We start from the raw sequence: 18,511 nt of genomic DNA, 5'->3' as shown, positions 1-18,511 counted from the left end.
TGGCAATTTTTGTATAAATTAAAACCAGGCAAAGTTTCTCATTTTTTGTGATAAAAAATATTATTGTCAGATTAACGGAAATGACAAGCCTGAGGGAACCCTGGTTGCAACTATTAAAAAAAATAATACTGATGGAGAACTCCGTTTAAAAGACAGCATAAATCCAGGTAAGTAAAAACATAAGAAAATTCAATAGTACAAGCAAAGTTGCCATAAAAATTCTCTAACTTACCTTTGTTGAGCAGAAAAATTTATGTACACATATGGATTGGTCGGAGCTGAACGTTTGGCACGTAAGTGATTATCGTGAACTTTTTTGGTGTTGTAGTTCAATTTCTCATAATGAAGGATGTATTCATTGAATTTTTGAGCTGTAAAAAACATTAAAAAACAATGTCTCGATCAAAACCAACTCAAATTATAATTATACAGTATTATTCCATATTGCCTAGTAATACAGTTCAAACCAACTTGTAGCTCACATGGATAAGCCTATATGAATTTTTTTTTTGTCTTTCCATTTTATAATACTCACTTATATAGATTATAATTAACATAATTTCTGCATATAACCTGTGGAAGTGGATGATCCTTACATGCGAATTCTACAATCCACAGTGGCATAAAACCTAATCATAGCACTCCTATCCCCCTACCGATGTCACACCAAATCTGCTAGAAATTTTCAGGGAACAAATTCTTCTATTTATAGGATTTACACATGTTAAACAGTGATTCGATAAAATGCCAAACTCGCTATAATGTTCTGCGAAATGAATGGTGGGGTTAAATCAAGGGTTACTACATACTCAAATTTAATTTACCAATAATGAAATCTCAAGAAATAAAAAAAATATCCAACAAATATTCACAACTGATTCTTATACTTGCACTCTTAAGCCAGAGTTTGACGAATCTGAAAAAAATTATGGAGTCTGATTTCTTAGGAGTCAATCATGTTTTTTTTCATCCTCAAGAGAAACAGCCCAGAATAATGTTTATTCAATTTTTCCAAGACCTAATGACAAATTTGCCATGTTAGAAGACACACTGCCATGGAATCAGAAAATTTTATTTCATCCTTAAACTAAGTTAGCAATTACACATAGAAAATTTCAGGGGTCAATACAGATTTTCTAGTCACCATGACACTTGGGGTTTTTCAAAAGCCCTGCTAAACCTTTTTTTAATTATTTTATTCTAATTTTTAAAAATAATAATAAGCAAAATAAAATGCAGAGATCTATATGCACTGAGAAATACATATGTTTCTTTAAATTTTTGTCATTATCGTGTGAATCACATGTTATATGCAAAAACATATAGTTATAAAAATTCTGGCATTATTCACGTAAATCAATGTGCATCAAAGTTCTCTGCTGAGTGTTTTAATATAAGCCGTTTTTAACTGTATTTTTTATTTCTTTTCGTAAACCTGAAAACACACATAACTGATAACGTACTTCATCTCTAAATCATTTTTAGGGGTCTTTTTTGTATATGCTATTTATTCCCTCCCCCCCTAAAGTTCCCCAATAAAAATGGGAATCAAGCAAGGATTATCTGCGGATGATAGACACATGAGGTCAAATGAAAGATAGATTCTGACTAAGTTGAGGGCATTTAATATATATAGGATACATAAGAATTTTAAAGATGTCGAAAAAAGTCAAAACTCAAATGAAAATGATGAACTGATTTCATGTCTGATGTTAATACAATGAAACCTGTCTAAGACGGACACTGTGAGAGACAGAAACCTGTTTTTAACGGAATCAAAAGACAGTCCCATCAATAATTAGTGCTTTGATATGCACCCTTATAAAATGGAAACCTGTCTAAGCCAGAATATTATTTCAGTCTCTTGGTGTTCTGTTTCATACAGATTTCACTGGATATAGAATATTGCATTACTAAAAAATAACTTATCTTTGAGCCTTAATTTAGCTAATCATCAGTTGAAACTTTTTTTTTTGGGTTAGATTGGATACATTGAAAGTTAATTTTAAGCTCTCGTGACCAATTCAAAACCAGGACTTTCTCATCTAATTTCCCCCTCCCTTAATAGTCCTATTGTGAGGAAATTCGAACCAATATGTTTTACTCTATAATGTTTAATGTTTTATCAATTATATTATAAAATGCACAAAGAAAACAGAAGGTAAGTTTGATATAAAAAATTGAATTCTATTAAAACTTTTGTATTTTTTATTTCTTGCATGAAAACTATGTGAAGCTTCTAAAACGCTATGGCATGTAAAATGCTGCTGCATTTTTATGAAAACATTTTCTTCTGCCATTTTTTATAAATGCAGTTTATACATCTGAATGGCTTCACCAAAAAATATATTAAGTGGAATTGGGTAAAGAAAATAAAAACAAATAATACTGTTTTCTACCTGTTTAAATGTGCTTTGTCACAGGATTTGATAAAAATAATGGAAACTGAACATTTAATATCATTATTTTTACTTACCTATTGCATTCATTTAATAGTACATACATACAATAAAACTTTTACTGTATTATCTTTCTTTGCCAGTTAAGCCCACTACACATGTTCAGGCTTGTCCGTGCAGGTATGCCTGTGTCAGGTAAACCTGAATGAGTGTAGCAACCTTAAGGCACGATTTGTTTGTTCTCTTTGTTACCAGGACCTTTTCATTTTCTTATTTTTACCAAAAATCAGCAAAAATTCTCTCAAGCCGCCTTCACCTATTGAGTTATTATTAATTGTGAAAAATATTGATATATTTTCTGAATTTAGTTAAATCTTTTATCAGTTTTTCAAGCCATGATTCGCTCCATAAATGTTCTCAGTTCCACTAAGCATTTGTTTCCCAATTGTTTTCAATATTTCATCAGCCCTGTATAGTTTTATTTTAAAATTATTTTATTACTTTTTTTGTCCAATTTGTATTTTAAAACACAGTGAATTTTTGAATCCTAATCACTGAAAATACTTACTATTTGACTCTCTGTAAAAATAAAAATGCCAAATATTAGAATTTCTTTGGTAAGCCTACCTAATCATTGATTGCACATTTACTTTGAAAGACTAAAACACATTATTGCTACACACTAGAACCATGCTAATCCAAACATCACCAAAAGGGTGAATGAAAAAGAATGGGGGATATGGTGTATTTCTTATAGGCAAATGAACTCTATTGGATCTCGATTATTGTTAAATGCAGTGATGTCTTGAACCCCTACCAAATGGGTAAATGATGTCAAACAGGAAGTTCCAAATAATTTTGTTTTCTCACAATTTTTCCAGCTTACATTCAATAATATTTTATTTCAATAAAGTTATCTGTTATTTCACACTCAGTGCTTTAATCATCAAAAAACATTTTTGACGAAGTTGGAAAAAGAACCCAAAAAATATTTTAGGCCAGTTTTCCAACACCATGAACTCTTTCAGATGGCCTTGGTTAAATGGAATTGTCAGGTGTGCAAAGCAGATACCAATTGTCATCAAGGGTTTCTAACAGTTTAGGTAATCCGAATGGGTCCCAGTCAGTTCATATATCAGCTGGGTTCTACTGTAAGTGGTCAACATTTTAAGACATGAATAGCCTATATCCAAATTAATAAGCAACTATGGACATTCTTAAGTGGCCAGGGACATACACAGATCCTACTTTTGAGGGAAGGCACACCTTTTAGATTGGACACAGGGAACCTGTTCCAGAGAAATTTTCAAATTATTAACTTTAAAAAAGTAACATTTAAATTTTTTTTTTAATAGCATGATATTTTCTTTTGAAATTTTTAATTTTCTTTATTGCTTTAGGCCATGAGGAGCAAAATGCCTTCCCTTCATTTTTCTTCAATATATTAAAATACTCAGGGCCGACGCTTGGGCAGTGCAGGCGGGTCTGGTGCCCCGGGCACCGGACTAGAGAGGATGCAAATTTCACTCATTAACCTCTCCTTCAACATTATGAGGGCCGCCAAAATGAGTGCTTGCCCCGGCTGACCAAACATGTAGTCGCGGCCCTGCAAATACTTTTATGCCTGCATTGTCCAACTCAATCACAAAAATATTTTTAAAACATTTACACCCACAATAGACCAGACCAGATAAAGACACAGAAAAGTTTTAGGCTTCTTTTCGTCCTTCTTGTTTCAGTTTGAGATACATTTTCAGTAAGGGAAAATAATTTCTTTTATCTCATCCTGTATAATCCATACCAATAACAATACTGAACAACAAATTCAGACAAAGTTCCTACGTCCGAATATAATTTGGTATGCTGAACATGAATTTAAACATAAAAAGGCGGAATTGCTATGGTTTCCTGGGAAATCACATATACAATGATACAATACATTGAAACAAAGTGTAATTGTAAGCCTAGAGAAAACAAAATAAACATACAGAAAAAAATCTCAAATATACAGAAATTGCACCAAATATATAAAGGCACAAAATTGATATACACAAAAATACATAGAAACAACAAAAGTATTACAGCATAATAGATCATTTATCAGCATCTGACATGTTGCTTCCTTTTGCAGTATGCTTGAACCAGCCGCGAGGACCATTTCTTACAATTGTCCAACAATTTTCAGTCAACATCCAGAGATTGACCATTTTCCTTGGTAATGGTCTAAGGTCCTTACCATTTTTTCACTATACAATAATGCTTTTAAAGCACTTTTTCAACTGCTAACAGGTTATATTATCTCAAAAGCAAGAGCCAAAAAACTTTTCCGTGGTCATATTCGTGTTCAGCAGGTCAAAATCATTCGGAATGGTGTATATTGTCAGACACAGTTTCATTGTTGTCTAGTGATACTACTCGGAAAACACTTCAACTGAAAACAAGGACCTGACGGGCTGTTTGGCCGTGATTTTCTAATCATTTCTAACATTTAACCTGCAGCTGTGGCAAGCATCCCCAAAGCAGAATGTTCTGAATTGTTCTATAGCAAGCCCTTGGCATCTTTCTGTGGTAAAAATTCCCATGTTCTCTACACTTTTCTAAATACTCTTTCAGATTGTTCTGCAGTAGCACTGATTGTTCAGTGGTATACATAACAGATTTTGGCATATTCTTCTTTGAGGGAAGCATCTTCAGGGATGACAGAACAAGGTGTCCTCCTTATCAGCTTTTACACCCCTGCTCATTGTAGTTTGTTACAATTGGCTGGATCCCTCCAAAGCAGAATGTTCTGCAACAAACTCTCAGCTTACTGAAAATGTTCTGCAATAAAAATTCCCACAATAGTATTTTCTACACTTTTCTTAAAATTCTTCCAGATTGCCCTGTGATGTACAACACTGTTTGCAGCATATTCTGCTTGGGGACTTGGATTTTTCATGTTCATTTGGGATTAGATGAGAACAGTTATTATTTCGTGATCAGTAGAAGACCCATAGCCATACAGCCTGGTAAGTCCTTGTTCTCTGTGAAAGTCTACATCATGATGTCTTAAACTTTTTGTTTCATTGCCCCCTTCCTCAGAATTTTTTTTTTTTAATCTCATGGTCCCAGACTCAAGGGAAACCTATAGAATCTTATGTTATACTCGTAGCATTTATCGCCGTCCCTCCCCGGACAATTCCATTGCCTACCAGGGGGGCGATCTTGCCCCCCTGGTAGGGAATTACTTTGGGAAACATTGGTTTACATCAACCATGGGAATCTGTCCAAAGCGAGAGCCAATAAAGGTTTTCCATAGTGATATGGGCGTTCGTCGCTTTACACGATTAATTGGCTCTGCAAACTAGTCTCGTACAACGAAATCACGTAAAGTGAGTTGAATTTAACATAGGAAAGATAAGGATAGGGGGGTTGGTTTTCTTTAGAAGGATTTAAAAAAATTTAACAGAATGGCAAAGGAACTTTTTTAATGAATGAATCATTCAAACTTATGGATAAATCTCATCAATTTAGGGAATATGAATGAATTAAATCAATACTTTTTCTGCCTTCGCTACTTCTGATTCTAGTGAGTATGGATGTTTCCTTTTGTGCAGAGCCTTGTATGATAACTAATGAAACAGTTGAGATGCGGCTGACATGCAACATTTTTCGTTCTCTTTATAAAAACTTTAGCAGCAAAGCCAGAGAATTACACACATTTCGCGCAAATGTGAAAATTCTAGTTTCACTTACACCGCTTTTCAGATTAAATTTCTCCTGGAAATGCCAATGCGCTACCAAACGTTCATCAGTGAGATCTGGTGAGTTGTATCTGAGAATTTCTCTCATATCTGTCTCAACTACATCATCAAATCCAACGTACTTCGTCATCAGAGGATTCAACTATGTTATATATCTTCAATTTATAAGACTGTTTCCAAGATTTAAAGTTATAAACTCAAATCCAAAATTTTACAGGTTGCATTTCTAACATCAACTTGTAAGAACTGCGTTATAGTGAAAACGCTTAAAGCAAAACCGCGCAAAGCGAATGATACCTGTATTCATATTCAGCAGGTCAAATTCATGTGAAACTATCCATTTTCATGTCAGACGTAATTTCATTGTTGTTCAGTGTAATGAATGATACCTACCCCCCACCAATTACTCTATTCAGGAACTCCCTTGAGATCAAAGTTGCACTCCGAATATGTTTGAACAGGACCAGACTTAGGCAGGTGCGAAGGGTGCGGCCGCTAAATTTTTGGTCAGCAAAAGGGAATAAAAATGTTTTGATTATTTTGACTTCAACTTTTTAGCAAAGCAATAGCTTAAAATTCAGTCCAAGATAGAGAACCTCTAAAGTTGAGAGCCTAGGTAGATAATTGGTTTTCTAGCCCAGAGAGCCCCAAATCTTCGAGTGCCTGTGGGCGCACTTGCAATTTTTTCACTGGGAAGCGGACACTTTTGTCCATATTAATTGCAAAGTGGCATTTTTTGACTAAGAAGGAGTTTTACAGTCGTTTTCGGGCTACAGAGTACCCATGGACACCCTGGGGTATTAGAAAACCCCTGTTCAGAGGGGCCGCAAATTTTTTTTGCACCGAGACGCAAAATACTTAAGCTCGTCCCTGTGTTTGAATAAAAACCAAAACAAGAAATTGCATTTGCCCAGGGCTTAAAATGTGCACATATTACCCACCTACAAAGCAAACTCCCCCTTCCCCCCCCCAAATCAAAATCGGGCTCTGCATACATGCAAACAATAATAATCTACAAAGATCTCAAAACGAATTGATTCATCCATAGGGAGTGAGTGGGCTAACACGGAATCGCGCCTACACATTCAACCCACCATGCATGTCCTAGCATGTTGTGCACACACACACACACACACAATCACCAACCCATTTCAAAATCGAGTTCAACGTCCAAACTTATAATAATAGAAAATTCAACTGTTTGATAAGCGTTATCTCCGCAACTAATTTAATTTCCCAAAGAGCGATCCGATGCTCACAAACACACAATCAACAAACAAATCTCCGCGAGGTCAACAAACAAACAAATCAAAATGCATTTTCCATGTTTTGCAACAATGCGATGAGTCATATCGCAATAATGGGATCGTTGTAGCTTTCACAACGTTAAACAATATCAAAAAAAACAAAAACAAAAGAGGACGGTAAACACAAAAGTAAATATCACCCACCATTCTGAATTGCACTGCTCCTCGCAACAAAGAACAACAGAAAGAAAAACTTTAAAGATGTCATCTCCTCATGGATGATTTAATATAAAATCGCGACTCCGGAGACGCTTTCCTTTACGAAATAATTGGTCAGGATTCCATTTTTGTGAAATTTAAATTTCGATGATTGCGATTCAAAAATTAAAAAAATGAATACAAAATGCTATTGTTGTTGTGATGCGTTTTTTTTTTCTTCTCAATTCCGTAATTTAAATGGAGGAAATCCGCACCACTGGTTGCAGGCAAGGCATCGAGGAGTTAATACACCTTTCGCCTCAGCGGGTTGCTTTTGTTGATAAGAGGAATCCAGATATGGCGTGTGTTCGCTGTCAGGAAAATAGTATCACGTTGCCAAAGTTTTGTGACTGTGGTTGGAAACAGTCGCCAAATCAGTTACATTGCGATTTTATCAATTTTTGTGTGAGAAGTTGAAAATGATTTCCCATGCTTTTTTAAAATCTGTTGTTTTTGTGTTTGTCATTTTTCAATTTTCTTTTAGTGTTTGTGTTTTTTTTTTCCTTTGAAACTTGACAAAAACAAAGACTTCCGCGCCGCCTGGCGGTCAAATGTTTGGCTCGTCACTTTCCGTTCGTTTGGATTTCAGCTGGAGCACGCATGGTTTTTGCCCAGCTGAGATGCAGTGTCATCATGCCCCCCCCCCCCCACACAAGGGTGGGGCTTACAAGGGCTCCAATCGTAGGACGATTTTCATTTTTTTTTCACGCTATAAATTCAAATATCTCAGCTTAGGGCCCTGCTCCAGGATGTGGGGGGGGGGGGGGCATGAGTGTCGTCTTAAGGCATGGTGCTCACTCACGCACATCGAGAGAAGAGGGGGTGGGGAGCCTCACAAAAATGAGATCTGATTGAAATTTTCGAGAATTTGTCTCGTAGGACCTCAGAAAAATCACTTGGCTCGTGATGCTCTTTAGACGGCCCTGCTGAGATGAAAGATTTCTCCAAAATTTTACAAAATTTTTTTTACAAGGAGATTTTCCTGTTTTTATTTTTGCATAACTAAGGTTTCCTTGATAACCTTGATTGACCTGCATACATAAACAGGTTTTCCTGTTTTAATTTTTTATGTGCATAAAATTTGCATTATAATATTTCAAGAAGAAAAAAAAAGGGAAGACGAAAATAACTGCGCAATCGGCATTAGGCTGATCACATAGTACACATGTGTCAATAATTACGTTTCTTGCGTCAAATATTTATACAAATAAGGCTATTCGAGCCATCGAGGAGAATATTTCTCCTCTAAGTATTCGAGCGGGGGAAAATTTTTCACTTCTACCCTTCCGCCTATGCTACTAATGCAAATTTAAACGGTAGAGGGGCTTTGATAAACTAGATATTTCTCTCAATTTTTTATTCATAAATTTAATAGAAAATTAGAAAATATAACTTATTTTATTTTTTGAAAAGTACTCGCGCTCAAGTGCGAGGAGAAAAGCGACCAAACCATGAGTGGAATATTTCCGTAGCGACCAAAATATGAGGAATATTTCCGTAGTTATATTTAAAAATAACGATATTCACACAACACTATTATTTCCAAACTGTTGTCTGAGCAATGGTTTTTATAATTATGAAATTTTTAAGCATTCTTTAATTAAAAAAAAAACTAAGCTGATTGTGAGTTTCTATTCGATACTCTGCTATATTAAACGCCCCCACTATGTGTGCTATGTTCCTTGCTCGCAGCTACAGTCGGCCCCCCGTATTCGCGGTTTTTTCCCTTTATTGGAATTTTTTTCTGAAATACTCAGCAATCGTCGTTCACGTGTTTTGTTTACAAAATTTGAGTTGTGCTTGTTTAGGATGGACCATTCTTCTAATGTTACTGATAATGCTTTGAAAAGGTGAATAAAAGTAAAAACTTGACAAGAAAAATTTGATATATTGACTGCTTGGCGAAGTCAATACCTTCTGTGGTCCGCCATTACGGAATCAACGAATGTTCGGTGAGATATATCAAGAAAATGGAATCTGAAATTCGTTCAGCCGTAGCTGACCTGTGGCAGTCAAAACTTTGCAGCTCCTATGGGATCCGTGTGTTTCACATACAGAAAATGCTGTTTTTTGTGGGTACAAGACTGACACAAAAAGGTATTTCAATTGATCGTAATATTATAACAGAAAATGCGAAAAAATTTGACTCTTCCATAAGGAAAGGGCTGGTGAAACGCCTATTTCATAAGAATCTTATGCAAGTAAAGGTTGTTTCATAGGTTTAAGAAACGATTCGGATTGCGAAATCCGAATCGTTTGGCGATCACTGGCGATCAAGCCTCTTTCGACCAGGAGGCAGCTAGAAAATTTCGAAAGACTTTGTAGAAAATTATTGAAGAGAAATGTTATGCACCTCACCAGGTATTTAACGCTGACGAAACTACACTATTTTGGAAGAAAATGCCACAAAGAAGTTAAGCAAGAGAAAAAAAGCGAGCTCTTGGTTTTAAGGCAAGTAGAGATGGACTAACTATGTTGTTTTGCGCAAATGCGTATGAGTACCTGTGGCAGTCAAAACTTTGCAGCTCCTATGGGATCCGTGTTACATGATAAAGCCCAAGGGCGTAGCCAGGGGGGGGGGACTTGGGGGTCTGGTCCCCCCCCCCGAAATGTGAGAAAATGACCGAAAAAAGGGAAAAAGATGGCCAAATCCATTGTTCTGTCACTTTGGTCCCCCCCCCGAAATGAAAGTGGTTCCCCCCCCAAACGAAATTTCTGGCTACGCCCCTGATAAAGCCCACCATCATTTTCAAATCTGCGAATCCGCGAGCGTTGAAGGGAAGGATAAGCCAAAGTTCCCAGTATTTTGGACGAACAATAAAAAGGCTTGGACTATGAAAACACTTTTCCTGGATTGGTTTAAACGGTTTTTTGTTTCGGAAGTCAGGAGGTACCTTGAGAGTGAATACATGCAATTCTCAAAGTTCTTTTGATATTGGGTTGACCGAGGAGTATTTAATGCAGCTAACTGGTACTGAAACTGAAGCAGTACCAGATGAAGAAGATCGAGATAAAGAAGTAGAAGACAAGTTCATCACAAGTAACATAGCGGAAGAGATTCGCAAGCTGAAATCAGCAATAGATTATTTTCATTACATATATCCCTCTATTTTACGTTCTTCACACGTAGAAAAATTGGTAGAGGAAGCCTTGTCAACATATTCTAGCATATTTGATGATATGAAGAAGACACGGCAAACAGAAAAATCACAACGTTCCTTCAGAAAACACCGCCAACAATCTTTCTCTCGCTGCAACCTCTTTTACATTCGCTTCTACCTCTGCGTCACCCTGCTCTTTCTCATGGTATTCAATAAACGAGGTATACAATAAAAAACCTATGGTTTCTGTTATTCGCAGATTTCCGTATTCGCGGTCACTCCCGGAACGTAACCCCTGCGAATACGGGGGGCCGACTGTATATATATATTCTCATCTCGCTTCTCTTCCTTTTCATTCGTCGCTTTGCTCGCCGCTCCGAGATCCGAGCAGCGAAATCGAACACACTGATTCTAATGCGCCTGCGTATAGTGGCGCGCACCGCATCAGGGTGGGAACTCCGCGACAAGCGATAAGAGCAACGCAATCAAGATATTTTGTTTTCGCTGCTCTGTCAACACCTTCTAGAACAGAAAGTACCTTCTGCTAGAAGGTGGCTTGTTTTCGCTATTAAAAAAGCGGTAGTGAGGTCAAAAATGTCACCAGAATCGTTGATGTTGAGCGCTCGACCTACTTCAAAATGGTGTCGTCGATCAAATAGAAACATCAAGTACCGAATAATTTTCACGTATTCCCCGTCAAACTTTTTTCGTGCGCACGTGCTTAACCAAACCTGAAAATGATTTATATTTTGAGTTTATAATATTTATATTTTAAATTTTAAGCTAATTTATCATGCACCGTGTGTGAGAAAATGTATTTGAGTAGTCTGAATTAAAAATCACATGTATGTTTCTACGGAAAAATTGGGTTTTATTTGTTTGTTTATTTTCTGTGTACCCAGGGCCGCAACTAGGGGGGAGCAGGTGGGTCTCGTGCCCCGGGCGCTGGACCCGAGGGGGCGCAAATTTCATTCTGAAACCTCTCCTTCAACATTACAATGGGGTCTCAAAATGCGAGCTTGCCCCGCGTGACCAAGCATCTAGTTGCGGCCCTGTGTGTACCATCAACATTTACATACTCGGACCTGTCAACCTGAAAAACGCACAGGTCTTGTAATTTTCTGCAAAAATCCCATAATTTCCTGCAACCATACCGTAATTTACCGTGAATAACCTTACCTAGCCCTTCCCAGTGAACCCGATTAAAAAAAAAATTGCGGTTTTTTAATCAATTGAGAAAAAGTACACCTCCCCCTTCTTCCCTAAGCAGGTCCTACGTAGCCCCTAAGCAGAATATAATAATCTTGGATGCTATTAGTGATGGATAGAGCCCAGATTATATTTATTTGTCCTTTTTTAGCATTAACGCATATCAATGCATAAAATCAAAGAATTTTCAGTATAAGTGCATATTTTTGAAGGTTTATTTATGCTCACTCAATTTTTTTATAATTTTTTAAAGAAATATTGTTCATAATATTTTCACAGCATCGGTTTTTTTTCTCGCAGGGGAAATTTAGTGAATTAATACATATTTATAAAGTATTTTACGAATATTAACCGTTTTATTGTAAGGCTATTTCTAGAGATATGTCAGTGTTAATTTTTATTTTTAGAAATAGCGTCGAAATTCTTTTGTTGCTGATATTTTCGTTATTGAGCAGCTACAACAAACTGAAAATTAAAAAAATTCCTGAATAAAAAATATGTATAAGTTATTTGCATATGCGGTATATAATGTATATATATATATATGAGGGGATATTTTTATTTAAATGAATACGTATGCACTAAGAAATAGAAGAGATGCCTTTTAAAAAACACATTCTGTTTTTCACATGTTTTGTGCATATTTCGGAATTTTTGACTTTTCAAGATCTCATATATACATATTTTTGCATTTTTAAGGGCATATTTTGGATTAATAAGTGCATATTTGCATATTTTGCCACTTTTTTAGTGCATATAATCCGGGCTCTAGTGATTGATAATCTTTGGCATACGAAGTCATTGATGTCATGACATCCTGAAAGCTCAGGGAAAATCTAAAAAAAATCCGATCTAAATGAAATCGAAAACAATTTTCTTCCAAATCTGATTTAAAATTCGGAGAAATTTTAAAGAAATCCGGAGGAAGGGCAAAATACCCGGAGTCTCCGGCTTTTAATCCGGAGAGTTGGCAGGTCTGCATACTGGAAGCGTACCGAATGTTTTATACGCTGGATTTTTGTGTGTCAATAATTACGTTTCTTGTGTAAAAAAAATTAAACCAACAAATATTTATACAAATAAAGCTATTCGAGCGGGGGGATTTCATACTTCTACCCTCCTGCCTATGATAATAATACAAATTTAAACGGCAGGGGATGGGGGGGGGGGGACTTTGATAAACTTGATATTTTTCTCAATTTTTTACTCATAAATTTAGTAGAAAATATCATTGATCTTCCGAGAAGTGATCGCAAAATCAAGTGCCGCGGGAAAAGATGTAGTGAGAAAAGCGACCAAAATATGAGAAATATTTCCGTAGTTATATTTAAAAATAGCGATATTCACACAACACTATTATTTCCAAACTGTTGTCTGAGCAATGCGCCGCTTTGCTCGCCGCTCCCATTTTGTCCTTAGCCTTAACAATAACGGAGAAAATTAATACGTCATTGCTTGTAAACTCGTTAAAATAGCGCCATATTTGCTATGCTAGAGTGTTTAGTATAGGCGTTAATCGCGGACGAGCCCTTTGAACGACTCAATGGATTAGAGGAGGTATAGGGAGGACTTTAATACCTCCTCTAAGGGAGAACCCCCTCCCACAAGGGCGAGGCTAACAGGGCTCTAGCCTTGTGGTCCAGGACAATTATCATCATTTTCTGCTTTTTCACGTTATGAATTAACTATAGAAGGTCCCGTGGAAAGTCTGACAGGGGATGGGGGTGCGCAGAAGATCCCAGCCTAGGGCCTTGCTCCATGCCCATCCTGCCTGGGTTCGAATCTGAATAGCACGGCAGAATTCATGCTTTTCTCTCTCGTAGAGTAGCGCTATCTATGTTCTCCGAAAGTCGAAGTACAGTCAACCCTCGGTTTACGGCAACGGAAGCGATTCGGTTTACGAACACTAAAAAAGGACTTTCTTTCACACAACCAACAGGACTATTGTTGGCACAACTCAGGTCTATCACCATCTATGGGCAATTTACTACCCAGTGAGTCGTGCTGGAAATGTAAGTGTGTGTACCTAACAGTCCGAGTGAGTATCTAGTATCTGATTTTTCAGTGCTGCCATCTACATTTCAGAAGTGAAGTGAAATTATTGAATACATTTGTATCGTTTGTTTCTCTCTGTGGCGAGACTTTCTAAAGGGGAGATCGGCTCGCATTCACTCCTCGAAGTTGGGAACCACAGTAAACAAACTGCAGCCGACCACCACTGTGGGGACAGAGGGGTTCGAATCCGGTACCTCAGGGCAGGCGAGCATTTTGACGCCCCCTTGTAATGTTGGAGGAGAGGTTTCAGAATGAAATTTGTGCCCCCTCGGGTCCAGCGCCCGGGCACGAGACCCGCCTGCTGCCCCCTAGTTGTGGCCTGCGGTACCTTGCGATGTGAATCGTCACCATGACCACTCCAGTGGCACAAAAAAATGACTAAATCTCAAGGAAGAGAGATGATAAACTAAATTTTTATTTTGAGCATCTCGAGTTAACTGTAACGAAGAGTTACAGTTAACTCGAGTCCAGTTGCGAAGTTTGTTGAATTGTGTTTCATAAAGTTTAAAACGCTTATTTTTAATAGGGCGTATCTACAAACTATAATAGAACCTCGTTCATACGTCGCTCAGTTATATGACTTTCACGTTTATACGATGCTTTGCTTCAGTTGCAATATTGGTTCCTATAAATTTTAATGTTAAAATAATTCACATTCATTTATTCAACTCAAAACCTCAATTATTCGACTTTTCACGTCGATTCGAGCTCGGAATCTTTTGAAAAAAAAACCCCGTCATTTATATCCATCGAATGCGCACAAAATTTTTTTGTATGCAGTGAAAACGCACTGGTGAAACAGTTCTTCTTGAATATTGTCAACGCAAAAGTCATAAATTTTAGGGTGATTTCTGACGTACGCAAAAGTTGCCAGTGAGATGGCAGATGACCATTTAGAGTGGACACTTAAGTGATTTGTTTATTGCTCGTTTCTGAGAATACACAGATGTGGCGATTCCCGAAGAAATGGGTTTCAATTGTTTTGACGGCCATATATCCTTTCAGAATCTTTTTCTCCCAATGTTTTCAGCATTATCCCGAGAGGGTAAGGAAGTCCTTTGGAGGGTACAAGTTTGCCGAAAAGAGACATATACGGTACACGTGCACGGTAAGTTCCTTCGATGATTTCCTGTAGAATCTTCTTTCGATGTAGTGCTTTGCTTGCTGTTTGCTGACTGTCAAATCCGCCATTCGTAATGTCGAAAAAACAAAAAACGCTCTTTCTTTAAAAAAACTGGAAATTTTTGAACAATTAAACAAGAATTTTAAATTAATAAAGCTCCTGGTCGAAAATCACCTACTGCCAAAAAAAAAGAAAAAAAAAGCGAGTCTAAGGCCAGTATTACACTGTAAAAGTTTTGTAAAAGTGCTTTGATAAAACTTGAAAAATACAACCAATAAACTGATCGGTTGGATAAGCTTGAATGTAACCCATCAGCTTATTCGTTGTATTTTTCAAGTTTTATACAAGCACTTTTATAAAACTTGTATAGTGCAATACCGGCCCAAGAGAAAGAATTTTTTTCAAGTCGAAAATATTTTGTTGCAATTTTGTACCCAATGTCGTGCCCAAAGGTAATATACTAAATTTTATTTCTTAATGTGATTTGAAATGCGATTTAATTTCTTCTCAAGTATGAAATGATATTTTTTAGAACAGAATTGAAATGCAATATCAAACACATTAAATTTTATAACATTTTATATGTGGGGAGGGGGAATCGTTTTTTTTAAAAGTTTCAGTTATTCGACTTCGAAATTTATACGACGTTTTGACTCGGTCTCTTGAACGTCGTATACGACTGTGACAGAATTGGCAAGTTGCTCAGTTGAATAGTTGGAGTGAACATAAATACACTGTACACGTCGGTTAATGAACTTAATTCGTTCCACCAACGTGCTCATATACGAATCGCTCGTTATTCGAATCAAACTTCTCCATAGAAAATAATGGAAACTCGCATAATTCGTTCCAAAATTATTCATCCACATAAAAGTGACTAATGAAAATGGCTTCATTCAATAATACAACACAATAATAATATAATACAGGGGGTGGCCAACTTTTTTCTGTTCGCAGGCCAATATAACGGTCAGCTATAGCGTCGCGGGCCGCATCATTGGTGCAACTTCGGTGTATAAGCCACTCCATTATTAATTGAATTAATTAGTTAGTTATTAAGTTAATTTCGTCACTAGAAATAAGAAGTTTGTAAGCAATTTGTTAATCAAGAAATCTGCTGTTGGAATCGATAGTTCTAATAATGATCACAAATTATCAATCAAAGCCGCCTGGCAGTCGAGTGGTTAGGGAACTAGCCTCTCATTGTGCAGGTCTGGGTTCGGGCATGGATGTTTACTAACACTAACAAATTCCCTGGACGGATCATGCTGATCCCTTTGGAATACGTGAGGATCACGTTATGATTATTTATAAATTTAATTTTTTCACGATACTTTTTACCTTGTCGCGGGCCGCACAAAATTACTTAACGGGCCAACCGCGGGCCATCTGTTGGCCACCCCTGTTATAATAAATAATACAATAACATGTATATGTGTTATAACAACGCCATAGATAAACATGCAATGCGATAATGTTTACAAAACTTACTATAAACGATGAGAGAGATGAGGAAGTGTTTTGGGCGACTTAGAGACCCACTTTTTTCTGCAAACTTATCCTCTTTGTCCGACTTTGAAAAAAAAGTATCTAATGACACTTGCTTTTGCCTTCTTTTTAGGATTTCTCAAAAATGGAGAATTTGCATTTTTCTTGGACGGATTCATTTCTCGCACACTGCTACAGCTTTATTTGATTGGTTCTTTTCTATAGAATTTTGAGCAGATTCCAACATTTTACACATCTCTCTCATCTATCTTATTTGAAGTGAGACACTTTTCTCTTCCTTAAAAAAGATACCCTCCATAAGATCTTGCTGTTGCAGGAAATGGAGGTCCATCAGTTTGTCTAGTCACCTCCTGGCCAAGCGGAATTTATATTTAAAAAAACAACAACTCTAAGCTCTCATACGCGGGCACGCTGACTGGAGACTGTTGGGGAGATTATTATCCACAATTCCACAGTACACGTGGGGGGGGGGCCGCGAAAAATCCTGGCCCGGGAACCAGGCACTACCATGTGGGGGCCATAGCTACATTACATATTGCATTAGCTATCATTGGCAAAGCTTAGCCGCAAATATTTTACAGAACTATTAATTCGGCTTGAAGGATATGGGCCAGATTGTGTTAAGCGAGTAGAGATTTCGAGGGTTTTAATTCTGAGATTATTGATGATATTGATGAAACCAGACATTGTTTACATTTCGTCATACTGTAGTTATTTATTTAGTATTATTCAAATAATTTTCTCATTAGTTTCACATTATGCACAGGAGCTGCTGCGAAAATACACACGAGAAAACTTTGTGGTGCCAGAAACGAATTAAATCATTTCACAATGATTCTTATGAAGAAAAATGTTTAAAATGTTTCGGTTTACGAACGGACTTCAGGAACGAATTAACGTTCGTAAACCAAGAGTTGACTACTTTTTGTCCCTCTCGTGTAGCACGTCTATCTTCCGGAAGTCGAAGTAATTTGCATATGGTAAATTTTTGACGAAGTGGACATAATGACCACTTTTAAGACAATTTATGATTTACCAAAAACTTTTTTTATTGACGTCAGGCGCAACGTGGGGATTAAATTTGTTTTCATTTGAAAGGAACTAGTCTCAATTGAGCAAATACCTCTCTTGCCCATGTGAAAATCAGGCAGTCTCACACGCACACACAGCCAACATCCCCCTATCCCCCTTTAAAGATTACACGCCCTACCATATCTATGAGGGGGGGGGGGTTGTATCAGCCCAAGTTGTCGTCTGACGCCCTAATTTGTCTCAAAATTGACGTGATAAAAATGGTCATTACGTTTTTTTTTAAAACGTCAACTGGACGTTAAAAAATGACCACATACAAGTCGAGGAGAAATAAAAAAAATTGTAGACATTTGCGATAGGGATTTGAACCCGCACTCTAAACACATAGCCCCCGCAATCTGACGGATTTACCAAACACGCTACCGCAGTAATACTGGTATCGCTGAAATTATCAAAATCATATCGATTATCAAAATCATATCAACAAAATTTTTTTAACTGAATGAAGTATCAATGCTCATCACATTCACGAATTCATATCCTTAAAGTATTCAAGTCATTTTATAACCAAAAAATGACGTCCTGAAATATTAAACATCATTTTATGGTGTAAAAAACACGTGAAACATATATTTATGACATTGCGATTTATCAAAATAACGTAACTTTTTTTCGACCGACAGTAGTAGGACAGAAATTTTCACGTCAGATGTCACCTTAGAGAAGTATGGATATCACCCCAGGTGACCTAGAGTCGGGGAACCCTAAAGTTCCGCGGCACCTCAGTTGAGAAACTTTGCTTCAGGGTGTAGTTAACACACCGGAAATATCACAT

At 37.0% G+C, this 18,511-nt stretch overlaps 1 protein-coding gene across 1 annotated transcript in view; it reads right to left on the bottom strand.

The window, feature by feature from the left end:
* kuz (zinc-dependent metalloprotease kuz) overlaps positions 1–7,884 on the bottom strand; it is a 28,021-nt gene extending 20,137 nt beyond the window's left edge. The window contains exons 1-2 of the mRNA XM_089237697.1: positions 7,594–7,884; positions 233–371 (exon numbers count right to left, since the gene is read on the bottom strand). Coding sequence (XP_089093823.1) covers positions 233–371; positions 7,594–7,657 — 203 coding nt within the window. The 5' untranslated portion in view covers positions 7,658–7,884. The remainder of the gene's footprint in view (positions 1–232; positions 372–7,593) is intronic.
* Positions 7,885–18,511: the final 10,627 nt, after the last annotated feature.

This window comes from Pholcus phalangioides, unplaced genomic scaffold (genome assembly GCF_987345545.1).
Source record: "Pholcus phalangioides strain wild (caught in Gottingen) unplaced genomic scaffold, Ppha-v1.0 ptg000010l_1, whole genome shotgun sequence".
NCBI classification, from domain to species: Eukaryota; Metazoa; Arthropoda; class Arachnida; order Araneae; family Pholcidae; genus Pholcus; species Pholcus phalangioides.
This window is presented reverse-complemented; position numbering and strand designations above follow the sequence as displayed.